Raw genomic sequence first — 14,087 nt, 5'->3', positions numbered from 1 at the left:
GAAAATAATGTGTTTTTTGAACCTTAAACCGCATAAACACATTTCATTACACCAAATACACCAAATAATGTTATTTTTAGCAACATCATATGACCCCTTTAACTCTGTAATGAAGACACACAGTCTGACACACTTGTTGTATTTCTCTCTGATGTCTGTCCTTACGTATCAAACCACATGGTCTTAATCAGATTTTCGTCAAAGCCTCAAAGGGTCAAATGAAAATAAGTGAGACAATGATCATTTCTGGAGTGAACAGAAGTGTGTTTGTTGTTCATTTGTTTATCTGTTGTCTTGTCGTCTGCAGCGCCTCTGTTTCCAGGGCAGAGGATGTCTCCAGCCAAAGCTCTGACCATGAAAGATTATGAGAACGTAAGTACAACAATATCAAAATGTTTGCTTTTGTTTGTTTTCTTATAATGAGAGAGAGAAAGTTGGTGAACTTTTTAGGCAGCTGTGCATACGATGCCTAAATGCTGTCTTGCTAGGCAGCTCACTAGGTGTTAAAACATTCTGAAATATGAAACACATTATTTTAAGCAAGTTTTTCTTTTCATAGCAGGCAGTACAGTTTATGCAAAAACAAAGCAGCACACGTAGATTTCCTTGATTTGACTTCTTAACTATCTTTCAGCATGTCTGCTGATTTATCAAAATCTGAAAATTTCTAAATCACATTTGAACATAGTTTTCTTGCTTTTTTTGTTTATTAATTTGGAACTAAACCCTTTTGATTATGAGCTAATAAAGAAATAAGTTTGAGTAAACCTGCTCAATATTAGATTAAAGGAATCATTTACCCAAAAAATTTAATTGAATTTGAAAAATGTAAATTTACTCCTCCCCAGGCCATCCATGACATGGATGAGTTTGTTTCTGCATTGGAAGAGATTTGGAGAAATGTAGCATTACATCACTTGCTCACCAATGGATCCTCTAAAGTGAATGGGTGCCGTCAGAATGAGAGTCCAAACAGCTGATAAAAACATTGCAATAATCCATAAGTAATCCACACCACTCCAGTCCATCAATTCACACCTTGTGAAGTCAAAAGCTGTGTGTTTGAGTCTGTAATCCATAATAACTAGGGCTGTCAGTCGATTCAAATTTTTAATGTAATTAATTACATGGTTTCGATTAATGAATCGAATTAATCGCAAAATAAATTTGACTGTGAAAATACCCACAAAAGATTATTTAAAGATATTTTTGTGTTAAATGAGAAAGTATCAAGTAGACATTACAAATTGTAGCTTCAGAAATATTTTATTTGATTCAACAAAAAAATGTATTACACATAAACATTTAGGCTACAACGGCCTAATGTAAACTATGGAACATAAAAGAAGATAATTTGAGAAATATCTCAGTATTGTTTGTTCATACAATGAAAATCATTCCAAAACAGCTTTGTACCAATAGTCTTCGAAATACCAAAGTCCCTTTAAGGGTATTCTATAGTCTTTAAAAATACCTTCCTTTATGTTCCACAAAAGAAAGGCTTGAAACGACATGAGGGACGTGAGAATAAATGATGACAGAATTTACATTTTTTTGGGTGAACTCTCCCTTTAATGTTGTTATTATTATTATTATTAATTATTATTATTATTATTAAATGATACTCTAAATAAGAAACTAAAACTACCAGCAGGTGGCGGTAAATGTAATTCATTCGTTCAAACGGCTGATTCATTCAGGAATGAAGTAAATGGCTCCCTCTATGAATGGGCCTGTGAATCATTGATTCACACGATTCATTCAAAACGCAGATTCATTCAGAAACTAAACACCTCTGTGTTGCTTGAAGACGCACAACAATTCTGCTATGGCTTTAAAGGTAATATATTCTTTGCAAAATTGAGCAAAAACACATAATATTGTTTAAAATATATCACAATATCAACTTCTTATTTACAGAACTGTTGTATAAAATCACATTTAAACTTGTGATATTTGTGACAAAATCAGCACTCATGTAATAGCCTACTGCTCTCCCTACTCGTGTGATATCGTATGATATAAATATGAGACAAAAACACATACGGGGCATTTTTGCACTAACATCTTGAATTTTAGGGCATAACTGCATTTATGGAGTCGTTGCCCTGCATCATATTTGTCAACAGTCAGCTGTATGAAATGTAAGATGATTTTACTGGTCTGGGGGCGGGGCCAGTGCGTTAACTGCGTAAAAATATTTTAATCGCATCATTTTTTTTTATAACTAATTAATTAAGTTAACGCATTAAACTGACAGCCCTAATAATAACATTTCCTTCAGTAAAAAATTCCATCTCCTGTTGTTCTCTCATATCAAAATCCACCCATTAGAACTGTTTTGGAGTGTTTTTGCTTGTAAATGGTTCTTGATCTGTATATATTTCTCAACTGAATCAGACAAGTCCATTTTCACTGGAGAAAGCATGATTATGGACTCGGTTTGAAGTTAAAAACATCTTGATGGATTTGTTTCCTATAAACATGCAGCTTTTTGCTTCACAAAATGTTAATTGATGGACTGGAGTCTCGATTACTTGTGGATTATTGTGATGTATTTATCAGCTGTTTGGACTCTCATTCTGATGGCACCCATTCACTGCAAAGGATTCTTTGCCAAGTAAGTGATATAATGCTAAATGTCTTTAAATCTGTTTTGATGAAGAAACCAACTAATCTGAGTTGAAGTACATTTTCAGCAAATTATTTTGAACTTAATTTTTAACAGGTCGGTATGCAACTAATATGGTTTCTTTGGCAGTAATGAAATTCTGGTATGGAATATCTGCCTGTCCATTTAAGGAAAAGTGTTTATTTATTTACTAAGATAAAGATCTGTGTGCATTCCTGTGGCTGTGTGTGTCTGAATGAAAGAAAGTGTGTTTGTGTGCTGTAGAAACACAGAGATCTTTCAAAGCAAGGTACAACTGCCCATCACTGTGGTATTTGTGGTTATTCCACACTCTCTCGTTCTATTTGTATATTTTTCTTCCCTTCCCCCTCTTTCTGTCCCAGATGTTGAAGTGAAAAACGCTCGGAGTACAATGACTCACAGTTCACTGCCCTGCCAGTCTCTCTCTCACACACACACACACTCATGCCAACCCTCATTACAGACCCACACACAGCCTGTTATAGTCACTCTGTTTCTCTTTTAGTTCTCGTCTCCTCCCTCCCCATCTCTCTTTCAGTTATATGGAGAACAGCTTTCCTTATGTTTATTCATGAATGAGCTTGAATATTGTAATAAGGAAGAACTGCATATACAGAAAATGAAGAAGGTTTTCTCCAGTTCGTGAATGAGTCTTTCACTCTGATTTTGATCATTTGTAAGATCTGACTCAAAAGAATCACTTGTTCATGAATCTGAACTTTCATGAATGTCACAGGAAAACTACTATTTTTTGTGAATAACAGTATAAATTCCGATTTGTTCCTTAAAATATTCCACACATATTGCTTAAATAGAAGATTCGGGTACATTTTCTCCTTGCTTGTATTGTCTGTGTCTAAATACAGAGTATTTTGGGAATAATTTCTATGGTTCCCCTGCAGCAAATCACAGCTCTGAAGAAGGAAAACTTCAACCTGAAGCTCAGGATCTATTTTCTGGAAGAACGTGTGCAGCAGAAATGTGATGACTCCACCGAGGACATTTACAAAACGGTGACTGACACACACTGTCACATACAAGTACACACATGGCATAGTTCATCTCTTCATATTAAAGCAAGCAGTTGTTTTGTGCTAGTTGATCTCAGTTTTTTATTATTGTAAGTAACTTGTCTGTTTGTGTAGAACATTGAGCTGAAGGTGGAGGTGGAGTCAATGAAACGAGATCTGGCTGAGAAACAAGAACTGCTTGTGTCCGCATCGTAAGTCCTGCCCACTTGTTTACTTACTATTTTTACTAATCATTGGTACGACATGATAGAGAATCAAGTGATAAATCCTGTTTCTTCCTTGTTCATCTCGATGATTGTTTGCCGAAAAATTGCTACATTTTATCTCGATTTTTGTTTTTATCCGTTTCTGTTTGAGTTTAAAGTGTAGCTCCACCCATAGTCAAATTTGATTGGTCCAAAATTAAATTCCACATAGCCATTAAACATCAAATTGTTCTGATTGACTGAATTCATTACGTAGTTGCAACTTTTTGCTTTAAGTGGGACAAAAAAAAATCAGTTAAAAAATTGTCTTTTTTTTAAATTCATTTCAGTCTGTTTTACTGATATGGCTTATAATATTAAAAAATAACTGCACCTGGTTATTACTCATTTGTGCTTTCAGGTGAAATATTTACAAATGAAAACATGCAGAAGGCAATAGATATAAGACATGGATCTAAATGGTGTGTGTTTGTTTGTGTAGGAAAGCTTTAGAGAGTTTAGCCAGTCGAGGTGTTGATGATGGCAGAGAGAAAATGCAGAGAGAAATGGACTCACTCAGAGAAGCTTTCAGCGCTCGGATTCAAGAACTCGAGGAGGTAAAACAAACCCTACAATGTTTATAACAAATGCTTGGGAATGTGTCCTCCATCTTTAGTCAGTGCTTTCTCTTTCTCTCAAGTCTCTGCAAGCTGCCCAAGAGGAGATGGAAAGCATGGCCACCATTGCTGAACAGGAGAAGCTGAAGAATCTTGGATTGGAGAAAGAGCTGCAAGCTGCCAAACAGTCAGGACCCTCATCTGATTCAGGCTCCACCCCCGAACGGGTCCGAGAGCTCCAGCAGGCCCTTCAGGAAAAGGAGAGGTAATTCAGAAAGAAATTAAATTACTGAAACATCAGTTTACATTAAAAAAGTGTAACTATTAACATATCCCTGATATGATTTCCAAAGTGTTATTGAGCAGCTGCGGGTGTCACTCAAGAATCAAGACACCATGATTGGAGAGCTTCGGAGCAATGACCCGAAACAGCCAATGGCAGAGCAGATGGCACAGCTGAACTCCTTTATTGGCCAAAAAGACAGTCAGCTACAGGTTAGTCTTTTAAGGCTTCTTTACACAGCTGAGTTATGGCTGCTCTGTGTCTGCTCAAAATTCCTAATGCTGCATAAAAGCCAGATTAAGTTATACCTGCTCTGATTCACTTCAGGCTCTAGTATAAAAGTATACAGTTAACATTGCTGTGTAAATGCATTTATTCCATCTCATTACACAGTCTGTCTAAAGACCCCTAATTTCCAGTTCAGAAGTGCTTCTGTGCTACTTTTGCATTGTAAATTTGGCATTAGTTTTGTAAAGCACAACAGCTTTCATACATCAAGGTTAATGCTATCTGTAACGCACATGAACAAACTCCGAGTAATGTTTTGTTTATTTTACAGGCTCTTAGGGAAGAACTAGACTGTGGGAGAGAAAATGCAGAAAGAGACAAAGAGGTAAGCAGACAGCTGGTCACATTGTGTTACTAGAATATTCCTCTTGGTGAGTACTTTTATAGAGTAAAATTAGCTTGTAAGCAAGCCAGCATGATGATATCGGCCTGTGTGATTGATTGGGCGACTGTTTCCTGTTTCAGTTTCCAATTTACAAAATTGTTGTAAAGAGAGAAAGGGGCTTGAAGCAAAAGCTGATTCATCCATTCCACCAGCATTAAAATTTCAGGGTTTTTCTTTGTGCACTCATAAGCATAATAGTTTAAATCTGTTCATCACAATCTGACGCACCCTAAGTAATCCCTATAAAATTATCAGTAAAAGTCCTATGTCGTAATTAAAAATGACAGGAAAGCCAAAGAGTGTGAGAACCCTGTCAAAGTGTAATGTGCTAAGCTGGATTAGCAGATCAACAGCAGTCTGTGACTGTTGCAAATGGAAATCAAACATTAAAAGTTTGCACAGTTGTGCGCATTTGTTTGGGTTCTACTTTTGAAACTTTTGACGTTAGGATATTCTGGATGTTCGACATGCGATAGTTTATGAGGTTTGTAAGTGATTTTTAGTCATTGCTAGGTGGTTGTTATGTGTTCTGGCCAATGTCAAGAATCCACTCTTAAAATTTCTGATATTCTCCTCTGTAGATATGGCTGAGGTCCCTCCTTCAGTGCTAATCTGTAAGATTTTCAGGTGAACAGAGATGTGCAATCTAAGATGTCATTCATGTCTATAGCAAAAACAGTGTGGCACTAGTTATGCATCAAAGATTAATACTTGTTGTTTGGGGGTTTGTTCTGATCATCAGAAATATACTATTTCATGCATATGTTCCATGCATAAGTGTGACCTGCAACATCCTCAAGTCACAGCAGGAGCATCAGTGGCCCAAATACAACTCTTCTCAAAGGATTTCCTGTGTGTGTTTGTGGATTAAAGGGTTTAAATCTGCGTGTGGGCAGAGCATAGTCAGTTCCGATTCAGTGCAGAGCAAGACGGAAGGAAAAACACTGAGGCAGATGCATAGCAAGATAGCATGTGTACAGATCAGAAAATTGTAGAGTCGGTCTGGTGAACATGCGTGACCCATGCCGTGTATGTGGCGTGTGTGTGCAGGGCGGTCAGTGTCGCTGGTTGTTCAGCGCATGTGGCCGTCTGAGGTTGGCGGTCATCCTTTCGCACGTGTTGGGCTTGGAGTTGCAACGAGACGGCCGCAGCGAGTTTCTCTGTGGAAAATGCGTGTTTTTACTTGAGCGCATTGTGCAATGCGACGTCGCCATTGGACAGCTGCAGGAAACGCATGCTGCTCAGCTGCAACGGATGCAGAACGAGAGAGATGGACTGAAAGCGCAAATCACAAACAAATACAGACAACTTAACCAACACAAAATAGGTGGAAACGTACCTCTTAAACAGGAAGTTCAGACTGGAGCAAGCTTAAATACTCCAAAACAACTGCAATACATTAGGCGACCTCCACCGGTTCAACCAAAGCAGCAACAAACACGGATTGCCAGCATCCAAGACACACTAGGAAGAAGTCAAGGGCTTGTTTCTGTGAATTCTGGTGGTGACGGCCAACAGGAGAAGTTTAAAGGTCGATTGAGGAGGTGTGTGAGTCTTGAGCCGCTTAGTAAAACAGATCGTTCTCAACGTTCAAAATTACATTCTTCTCGTCAAAGTTCAAAAACCACTGGTGTGCCGGTAACCCGACCTCGATCTCTTAGTCGGGACTATTTGGACGTTGTAAATAAGAAGAGCGCTTTGATTTCACGGTCAACTTCCCTCCAATCAGTGGCCCTGGAGCACTATGACCACGCCTTCATCAGTGCATCACCCCTCAGACAGACACGCCCACTGAGAGGCTCCACCCCCACAACTGTAGAAACGCCCTCGCTGGTGTGTGATATACTGCAGCTCTTGAAGAGTGTGCAAGGAGTGCGGCCTGTCCCACGATGCAACAGTAGCAAGATTCCAGTATTAAAAAATCCAAGTTATATACATGGAAACGCCCATAGTGGTGTATCTTGGAAATTGAAGCTGGAGAGAAGTCTGAGAGAGATGGAGGAGGATTTTAATGATGAATACACACCTGTTAAACAGGAGGTACATCGTTTATTCACAGATTTTGATGGCTCTCTGCCTTCTCAGATTATACCTAGGACATTAGGGCACTGCTTAAACTGTTTTTTAGCGGTAAATTAAATACATGTTTTTGTTTGTTGCAGGTGTTTGTTGAAAGGCAGAATGAACTGAGCAGATTGGAGCAGAAAACCAGACAGCTGACTGAAGAACTGAACACGGCCAAGAGCAGCAACCAGACCCTCAAACACACACTAGAAGAAACAGAGAGAGAAAAGAAGGTAAATACTCTGCAGACAAACCCTCTCTGCATATAAGCAAACTATGCCTGGGCTTTTATTGGTAACTTAAATTAAAACCATAAAAAACATTTTCCCTACTTGAAATAATAGAATGAAATCATATTTAACTGATATATAACATATTAAAAACTTGAAATTTATTTAAGCTAGTTTCCTTTTCATTTCGTTTAATTTGATGCACTAAAATAACAAAAACTAAAGCTGAAATAAAAATGAATAAACTAATAAAAAAGACAAAAACACACAACAAAGTTAATAAAACCTTAACTTAAACCAAAATGAAAACAGAAAATGAGAAAATCTCAATAATACTAAAATAACAAAAATTACATTAGCCTCTTTAACATTGCCAGTAATAATTTTAGAAGTTGGTTCCATGCATACATGATTTCTAAGCATAAATTGTCATTGAATTAACAGCAAAGTATTGTGCTAAAGTCTCATTGGGTTCCTCTGTGTTTTAGACTCTTTCTGATGAACTGCAGGAGAGAGAGATCGAACTGGCTGCAGGGAAGAAGAACTCTCTGAAACGAGACAAAACCATCCAGGGCCTCAGCCTGGTTCTCAAAGAGAAGGAGAAAGAGGTGTGATCCAGTCAAACATTGAAACTGATTGATTTCTTTTTTTATTTTTTCTATCAACAAAAATACAGTGTTACAGAACAAAACAAGTTGGGAAATTCAGAGGAAAATAAAACAAGTACATAAATAAAAATGAAAATTTATATAAAAATGTTTCTATATGCCAGAATTTTATTGAACTAATGATAATAGAAACATAAATCTGAAGCAAATGTTTTACAGTTGGGTTTAAATTTAAGCAATCTTTCTTTGTTAATGTGGTATTTACTTGACAATGGTTTTATAATGTATTTGAAAACAATCTTAAATGAATTGATTTTTCACTAAAAAACTAGAATGCTTTCGACAACAAAAACTACTATAAAATGTGGTTTTACCTATATTTATCCTTCTTTATTTCTGTCTCTTCAGATTGAGGATCTATCTGGTGATCTTGAGGAGAAAGATCAGGCTCTGGCTAAGGCTCGAGAGGCCCTTCATAAAGCCAAACTACAGAAATATCAGGTATGTGTGATTGTGCACTTTTCAGTGGTGAGTTCGAACAGATTGACAGCTGGAGCTACTTAGTTGCTCCTCCTCATTAATATAGGAGTTGTGTAATGTGTGCATTGTTGTTCCGTTTGTTCCAGGGGGCTGAAGACCAGCAGTCTTTACTCCTGGAGCAGCAGGCCGAATTGTCGCGGCTCCAGGCGGAGGCTCACTCCTCGCTGCTGGAAGCCCAGAGGCTGCAGCATGTGCTTGGCAGCAGAGATTCAGAACTGTCCCTTCTTCAGCAGGCCAAACTAGAACTGGAACAAGAGCTGGAGCAACTACAGCAACAGAAGAAGAAGGGAGACAAGACCATTAATGTGAGTAGCACAGACACACATGCTGAAACAAAAAAAAAAGCATTGCAATAAACAGCAGTATTTGACTAAATACTTATGTCATTACAAAGAAAAATGATATGTGACAAATTAAAATGCTCAGATGAACCAAATGTTGAAATAATAATTTTAAATAATATTTAATTCATTTTAATATTTTTTACTTTCGTCTGTTTATTGCAGGATCTTCAGAACCAGTTGAAGAAGCTAAATGGCGCTCTTGCTGACAGAGAGAACGCTCTAGAACAACAGCGTCTAGAACAGCAAGAACAAAACCGCGCTGCTGAACAAAAACTCCAGAATGCCATAGAACGACTCACAGCTAGCCTGAATCATAAGGACCAGCAGCTGCAGGTACACGCACACACACACACACACACACACACACACACAAAACACCTCTCTGCTTGCTTACTCATTCCTGTTTTTTCAGGACTATATGAACATGGTTAAAGATCTGGAGAAGAACAGAACTCAAGAGGAAGGTGATCCCATGGTGGGTAAACTGAGAGCACGACTGAAGGAGAAAGAGAAAGCACTTGAGGTTTGTGGCTCTTCCTTTATTGTCTTCTGTATTTATATACAAGTTTTAAAGGTACAGTACCATAAACAACCTGCTTAACTCAGATAATGATTCCAGGTGGATGGTTGTATGTTAATGATTTGTGTTTCTCTGTTTGTGTATTGTTGAATATTAAGCACAGTTGTCAGCCCTGATATCATAAATATTGATCACTTGAGTTTTTTGTGTGCTTTATTGTCTGTGAGCAGAAAGCCATGGATGAGAAGTTTGCAGCCATGGAGGAGAAAGAAAATGAGATCCATTTGCTGCAGCTGAGCTTGAGAGAGAAAGAAAGAGACGTGGAGCATCTCAACAACCTGCTCTCACACAACGAGGAGACTATCAATGTAAGAGTGTGTGTTTGTGTGATAAAGAAAGATTTTGCATTGGTATATGTTTCATTTCTTCACATTTAAGGTTTCTTAGTTGCCATTTGTAGAATCAGATGCTAATGGCTTCTCTCTGTGTGTAGAGTTTTGATGCTCTAATAAAGGAAAGAGATCTCGAGCTGCAGCAGCTGTTGAACTCGCTGAAGAATCTTCAGAGGTGTAAAGACGAGACTGAGCAGAACCTTCAGAGGGCTCTGAGAGAGAAAGACGCCATTATACAGCACTTACAGCAAGCACTGGACAACAAAACAAGAGATATGGAGGTATGACACACACTCAAGTTTTTGGTGCAGACACGAGTCAGAATTTGGTTAGTGTGAAGGCATTTTTCCCTCACTTTCCAGGAGATGGCCAATAGGGTTCTGAACCAGTCAGAGTCTCAGGGTCGTGACCTCGCAGAGCAGATGAGTCAGAGGTTAAAGGTCACAGAGACGATGCTGTCAGAGGCAGTGAAGGACAGAGAGAGGCTAGTGACCGATAACCAAACCGCTGTAGAAAATCTGCTGGCCACAATCAGCAGCAAAGACCAGCTTCTGAAGGTACTGAATGTCAGTGTAATTTCACTATCATTGAGATACTATTATAGTTTTCTTTAAAAATATTTGTATTAATTTTTAATTAATTTCATATTTAATTGAATTACATTTTTTATTTCATTTATTTTTGTATTTCCATTTTTACATTAATTTTTATATATATATTTTTTTAACATTTATATTGTTAATTTTTAATTTCAAGTAATGAGAGAGTTTTTTTATGGTTTTGATGCACTTGTACACTTATGCTTGATATGTGTACTTATAAGCATAGTTTCCAATGCCTCAGAAATGTCTGTTTTGTGTTTGTAGGAGAGTGTGGAGCGTCACGTACAGGCTCTGAATAAACATGCAGGAGAATTGCAGGATCTTCGTAAGGAGTTGGCAGACACACAGCTGCAGCTCAGAAACGCACAGAGACTGAACGCTACAGCAACACAGGACGGTCACCTAGAGACCGCTGAACTTCGTGCAATGTTGTCAGAAAAGGATGCCCTCATTAATGTGAGACTTTGACCTGAAATCTTTTGATCACAAGGCTGTTTTCACACTTAAATCGATTGCTCGGTCCGGAACTGGAATTGCTTTAGTGTGCAAAAAACCTTCATAAGACAGTCATTTTGTGGTGAGTAAATGGCAAGTGATGTTGTTCTGTTGGTTTTATAGAAGCTGCTATACCGTGGACAGGAGAAAGATCGCATCCTGTTGGAAATGAAGACGAGTGAAGCTCTTCCTCCTCAGGTGCTGGAGCTCAGACAGACCATTGAGGTGCTGCAGGAGAAACTTGAGGAGAGAGAAGGTGAGGGTGTTTGTCCTGTAAGAATATAACAGTTTTACAGTAAAGGTGCACATATGGGCAGATAACGGTGATATTTCTTGAAAAACACCGGTATTGTCAGAAATATACCATGCCTCACTTAAATTCAACTTAAATTATATCTAGACATAACATTTGTGTGTGTTTGTAGCTGAACTAAGCAGGCGAAACAGTGAGGAAACTCTGGAAATAACGACAGTCAGTAAGACATCAATGGTGGTTTTGAAGAAAGAGCTCACACAGAAAACAGAAGCTCTGAATGCCGCTCTGAAGAGAGAGAACCAGCTCAAGGTCTTTAATTTGAGATCTTAATGGATTTATGTTTTTTTGCGTTTCAACATTTGAAGTTTTTAAAATAATTTTGTATGCGTTTGTGACAGATGTCTCTAGCAGAGCTTCAGTCAATGGTCTCAGAACTAGAGATGCGATTAGAGGGACAGACGACCAATATCGAGTCCCTTACATCAACACTCAACACTAAAGAAGAAATCATTACTGTGAGTATAAATCACACTCACATGTACCACCATTAAAAATGTTGTGGTTAAATTCTTTTTTTTTTTTTTTTATTGAAAGTAATTAATACTTTTATTCAGCAAGGATGCTTTAAATTGATCAAAAGTGACAATAAAACATTAAACAGTAAAATATTAAACTTTCAAGGCACATCTAGCATGAGCTCTGAGATTGGGTTACAGTATATGCTTTAGTTTGATTTTGTGGTTCGTTGCAGGAGCTGCACCAGTGTTTGTCTCAAAGAGGGGACAGTCGACTTCCTCTGACCTGGGATCAAGCGTCCCAGCCAGGTGAAAGTGAATGCAGCATTTCCTCTCTCCCTCAGAGAGAAAGGACCATCATTGGAGGAGATCTCCAACAACAGGTACATGTGAACACATGCATGCATTCTTTAAGTTGATACATGTTAGCATCTCTAATGTTGAATGCCTTTCTTATTTTGTAGGATGTTGCATCTCTGTCTGATCTGCTGACTGAGCAGACGGAGTTAAACCGAGCTCTGAGAGCTGAGCAACATCTCTACTCTGACCTCATCAGAGCCGTCAAAGAGCGTGACAGGTGTGTGTGACACCTAAAAGGTCGTATCTGCTGTAATGTGATGTTAAACACTTGAGACCTATATTTTAATGATGCTTTTTTTGTTTCAGTGTTGAGAGGCTGCAGGCACTGCAGCTGGAGCTCACAGCTGTATCACTCCTCAGACAGCAGCTGGAAAGTGGAGTCCAGATGAACACAGAGCTGAGAGATCAGCTACAGAAAGAGATCCAGAGAGCCAAACAGAGAGAAGGTGCAGTACAGACAGAGAGTGCAGAAAACCAATCAGATGTCATGCTCTAATCTCCCAATATACCAAAAGAACCTTTTAGTTTGTTCAGCCAACAGTGATGCAGGGCTATAGTCAGTTCAAGGTCAGAGCTAATGGCTTAATATTTTGCCCATCAGGTTGTTGATTTTCTGGATGGCTCTTATTTATATCAGCCCTGTATCTGGTGTAAAGCAGGACACACAGTAACAGCACATCCAGCTTTTACATCATTATCATTGTTCATCCCCACATAACCATGCTGTTTTATTTATATGAAAGCTTGCATTTATCTTTATTCTGACTTGCATGTATGTTTGTTCTGTTTTCTTTTGTGTTGTTCTGAAATTTTCTGCCATTCTTGTCCATCTTGTTCATCTCCTTTTTTTCTGTCTGTTTTCTGTACTGTTCATTCATTCCTCTGTGATTTATTTATTTATTTATAGATAAAATATTCTTTGTAATAAGGTGTTTTAAATTTCTGTGTGGCTCATCAGCACTAAAACACTAATAATACAGTCACCTCATTAGAGGTTGACCGATATTGTTTTTTTGACAGCTGATGCCTATGTCTTGGAAAGCAGGGTGGCCAATATAAAGCCGATATAATTTTATTTATTCTAAATTAATATTTAAGAAATTTGAAATCATTTGAAAATGGATTAAAAAATAAATGTTAAATAAACATACTTATACTTTAGATGACAAAGTATTTTTCACAAATAAATATTTAATAAAAATATAATTAAAAAGTAAACACTGTAACCAACAGGGCACTCAGTATTCTGGCAAGTTTGTGTGCATTGGGAATCATATTTTTTCAAATAAAGCCAAGGTAACACTCATTTTACATACAGCACACAGTGAAAATTACATGAATATGACATTGGGCAAATGTATAAAGCGCAGCATAATTTAAAATCACAAGTTTAAAGTTTTTCGATCGTGCATCTCTAGTGAAGCTGAACTCTTCTCCTGTCCGCATTCAATTCACACGGACCGACAGTCATGCAGAGAATACGCGATCATTCAGGATACAAATGCACACTTCACAAGATCTCACAACTGGATCCGACTAAGTTTGCAAGGTTTGTAAAATTAAATGTTCATTAGTCATGCAATGCATAACGCCGCCCAAATGTTCACGCAAAGAAAGAAGGTGTAACTCTTATTCTCGCTGTAGTATTGTTGCCACCGCCACCATGTCGTGAAGGCACTGTGTTTCGTTGTGAAAGCGAAACTACTTTGTTTGGCCTTC

At 38.0% G+C, this 14,087-nt stretch overlaps 1 protein-coding gene across 1 annotated transcript in view; it reads left to right on the top strand.

The window, feature by feature from the left end:
- The window catches only part of LOC107661565 (myomegalin-like), a 48,254-nt gene that overhangs the window by 5,782 nt on the left and 28,385 nt on the right, over positions 1-14,087 (top strand). The window contains 23 exon segments of the mRNA XM_016451205.1: positions 308-372; positions 3,556-3,666; positions 3,799-3,875; positions 4,372-4,486; positions 4,570-4,751; positions 4,840-4,981; positions 5,329-5,382; positions 7,605-7,739; positions 8,225-8,344; positions 8,753-8,845; positions 8,971-9,189; positions 9,391-9,561; positions 9,641-9,751; positions 9,979-10,116; positions 10,242-10,421; positions 10,503-10,697; positions 11,007-11,198; positions 11,361-11,493; positions 11,663-11,802; positions 11,892-12,008; positions 12,245-12,391; positions 12,473-12,585; positions 12,675-12,814. Of these exon segments, the coding sequence (XP_016306691.1) occupies positions 308-372; positions 3,556-3,666; positions 3,799-3,875; positions 4,372-4,486; positions 4,570-4,751; positions 4,840-4,981; positions 5,329-5,382; positions 7,605-7,739; positions 8,225-8,344; positions 8,753-8,845; positions 8,971-9,189; positions 9,391-9,561; positions 9,641-9,751; positions 9,979-10,116; positions 10,242-10,421; positions 10,503-10,697; positions 11,007-11,198; positions 11,361-11,493; positions 11,663-11,802; positions 11,892-12,008; positions 12,245-12,391; positions 12,473-12,585; positions 12,675-12,814 (3,090 nt within the window).

The sequence above is a fragment of the Sinocyclocheilus anshuiensis genome, unplaced genomic scaffold (assembly GCF_001515605.1).
Source record: "Sinocyclocheilus anshuiensis isolate Anshui unplaced genomic scaffold, SAMN03320099.WGS_v1.1 scaffold1425, whole genome shotgun sequence".
Taxonomy (NCBI): domain Eukaryota; kingdom Metazoa; phylum Chordata; class Actinopteri; order Cypriniformes; family Cyprinidae; genus Sinocyclocheilus; species Sinocyclocheilus anshuiensis.
Note: the sequence above shows the minus strand (reverse complement) of the source record. Positions and strands in the feature narration are given on the sequence as shown.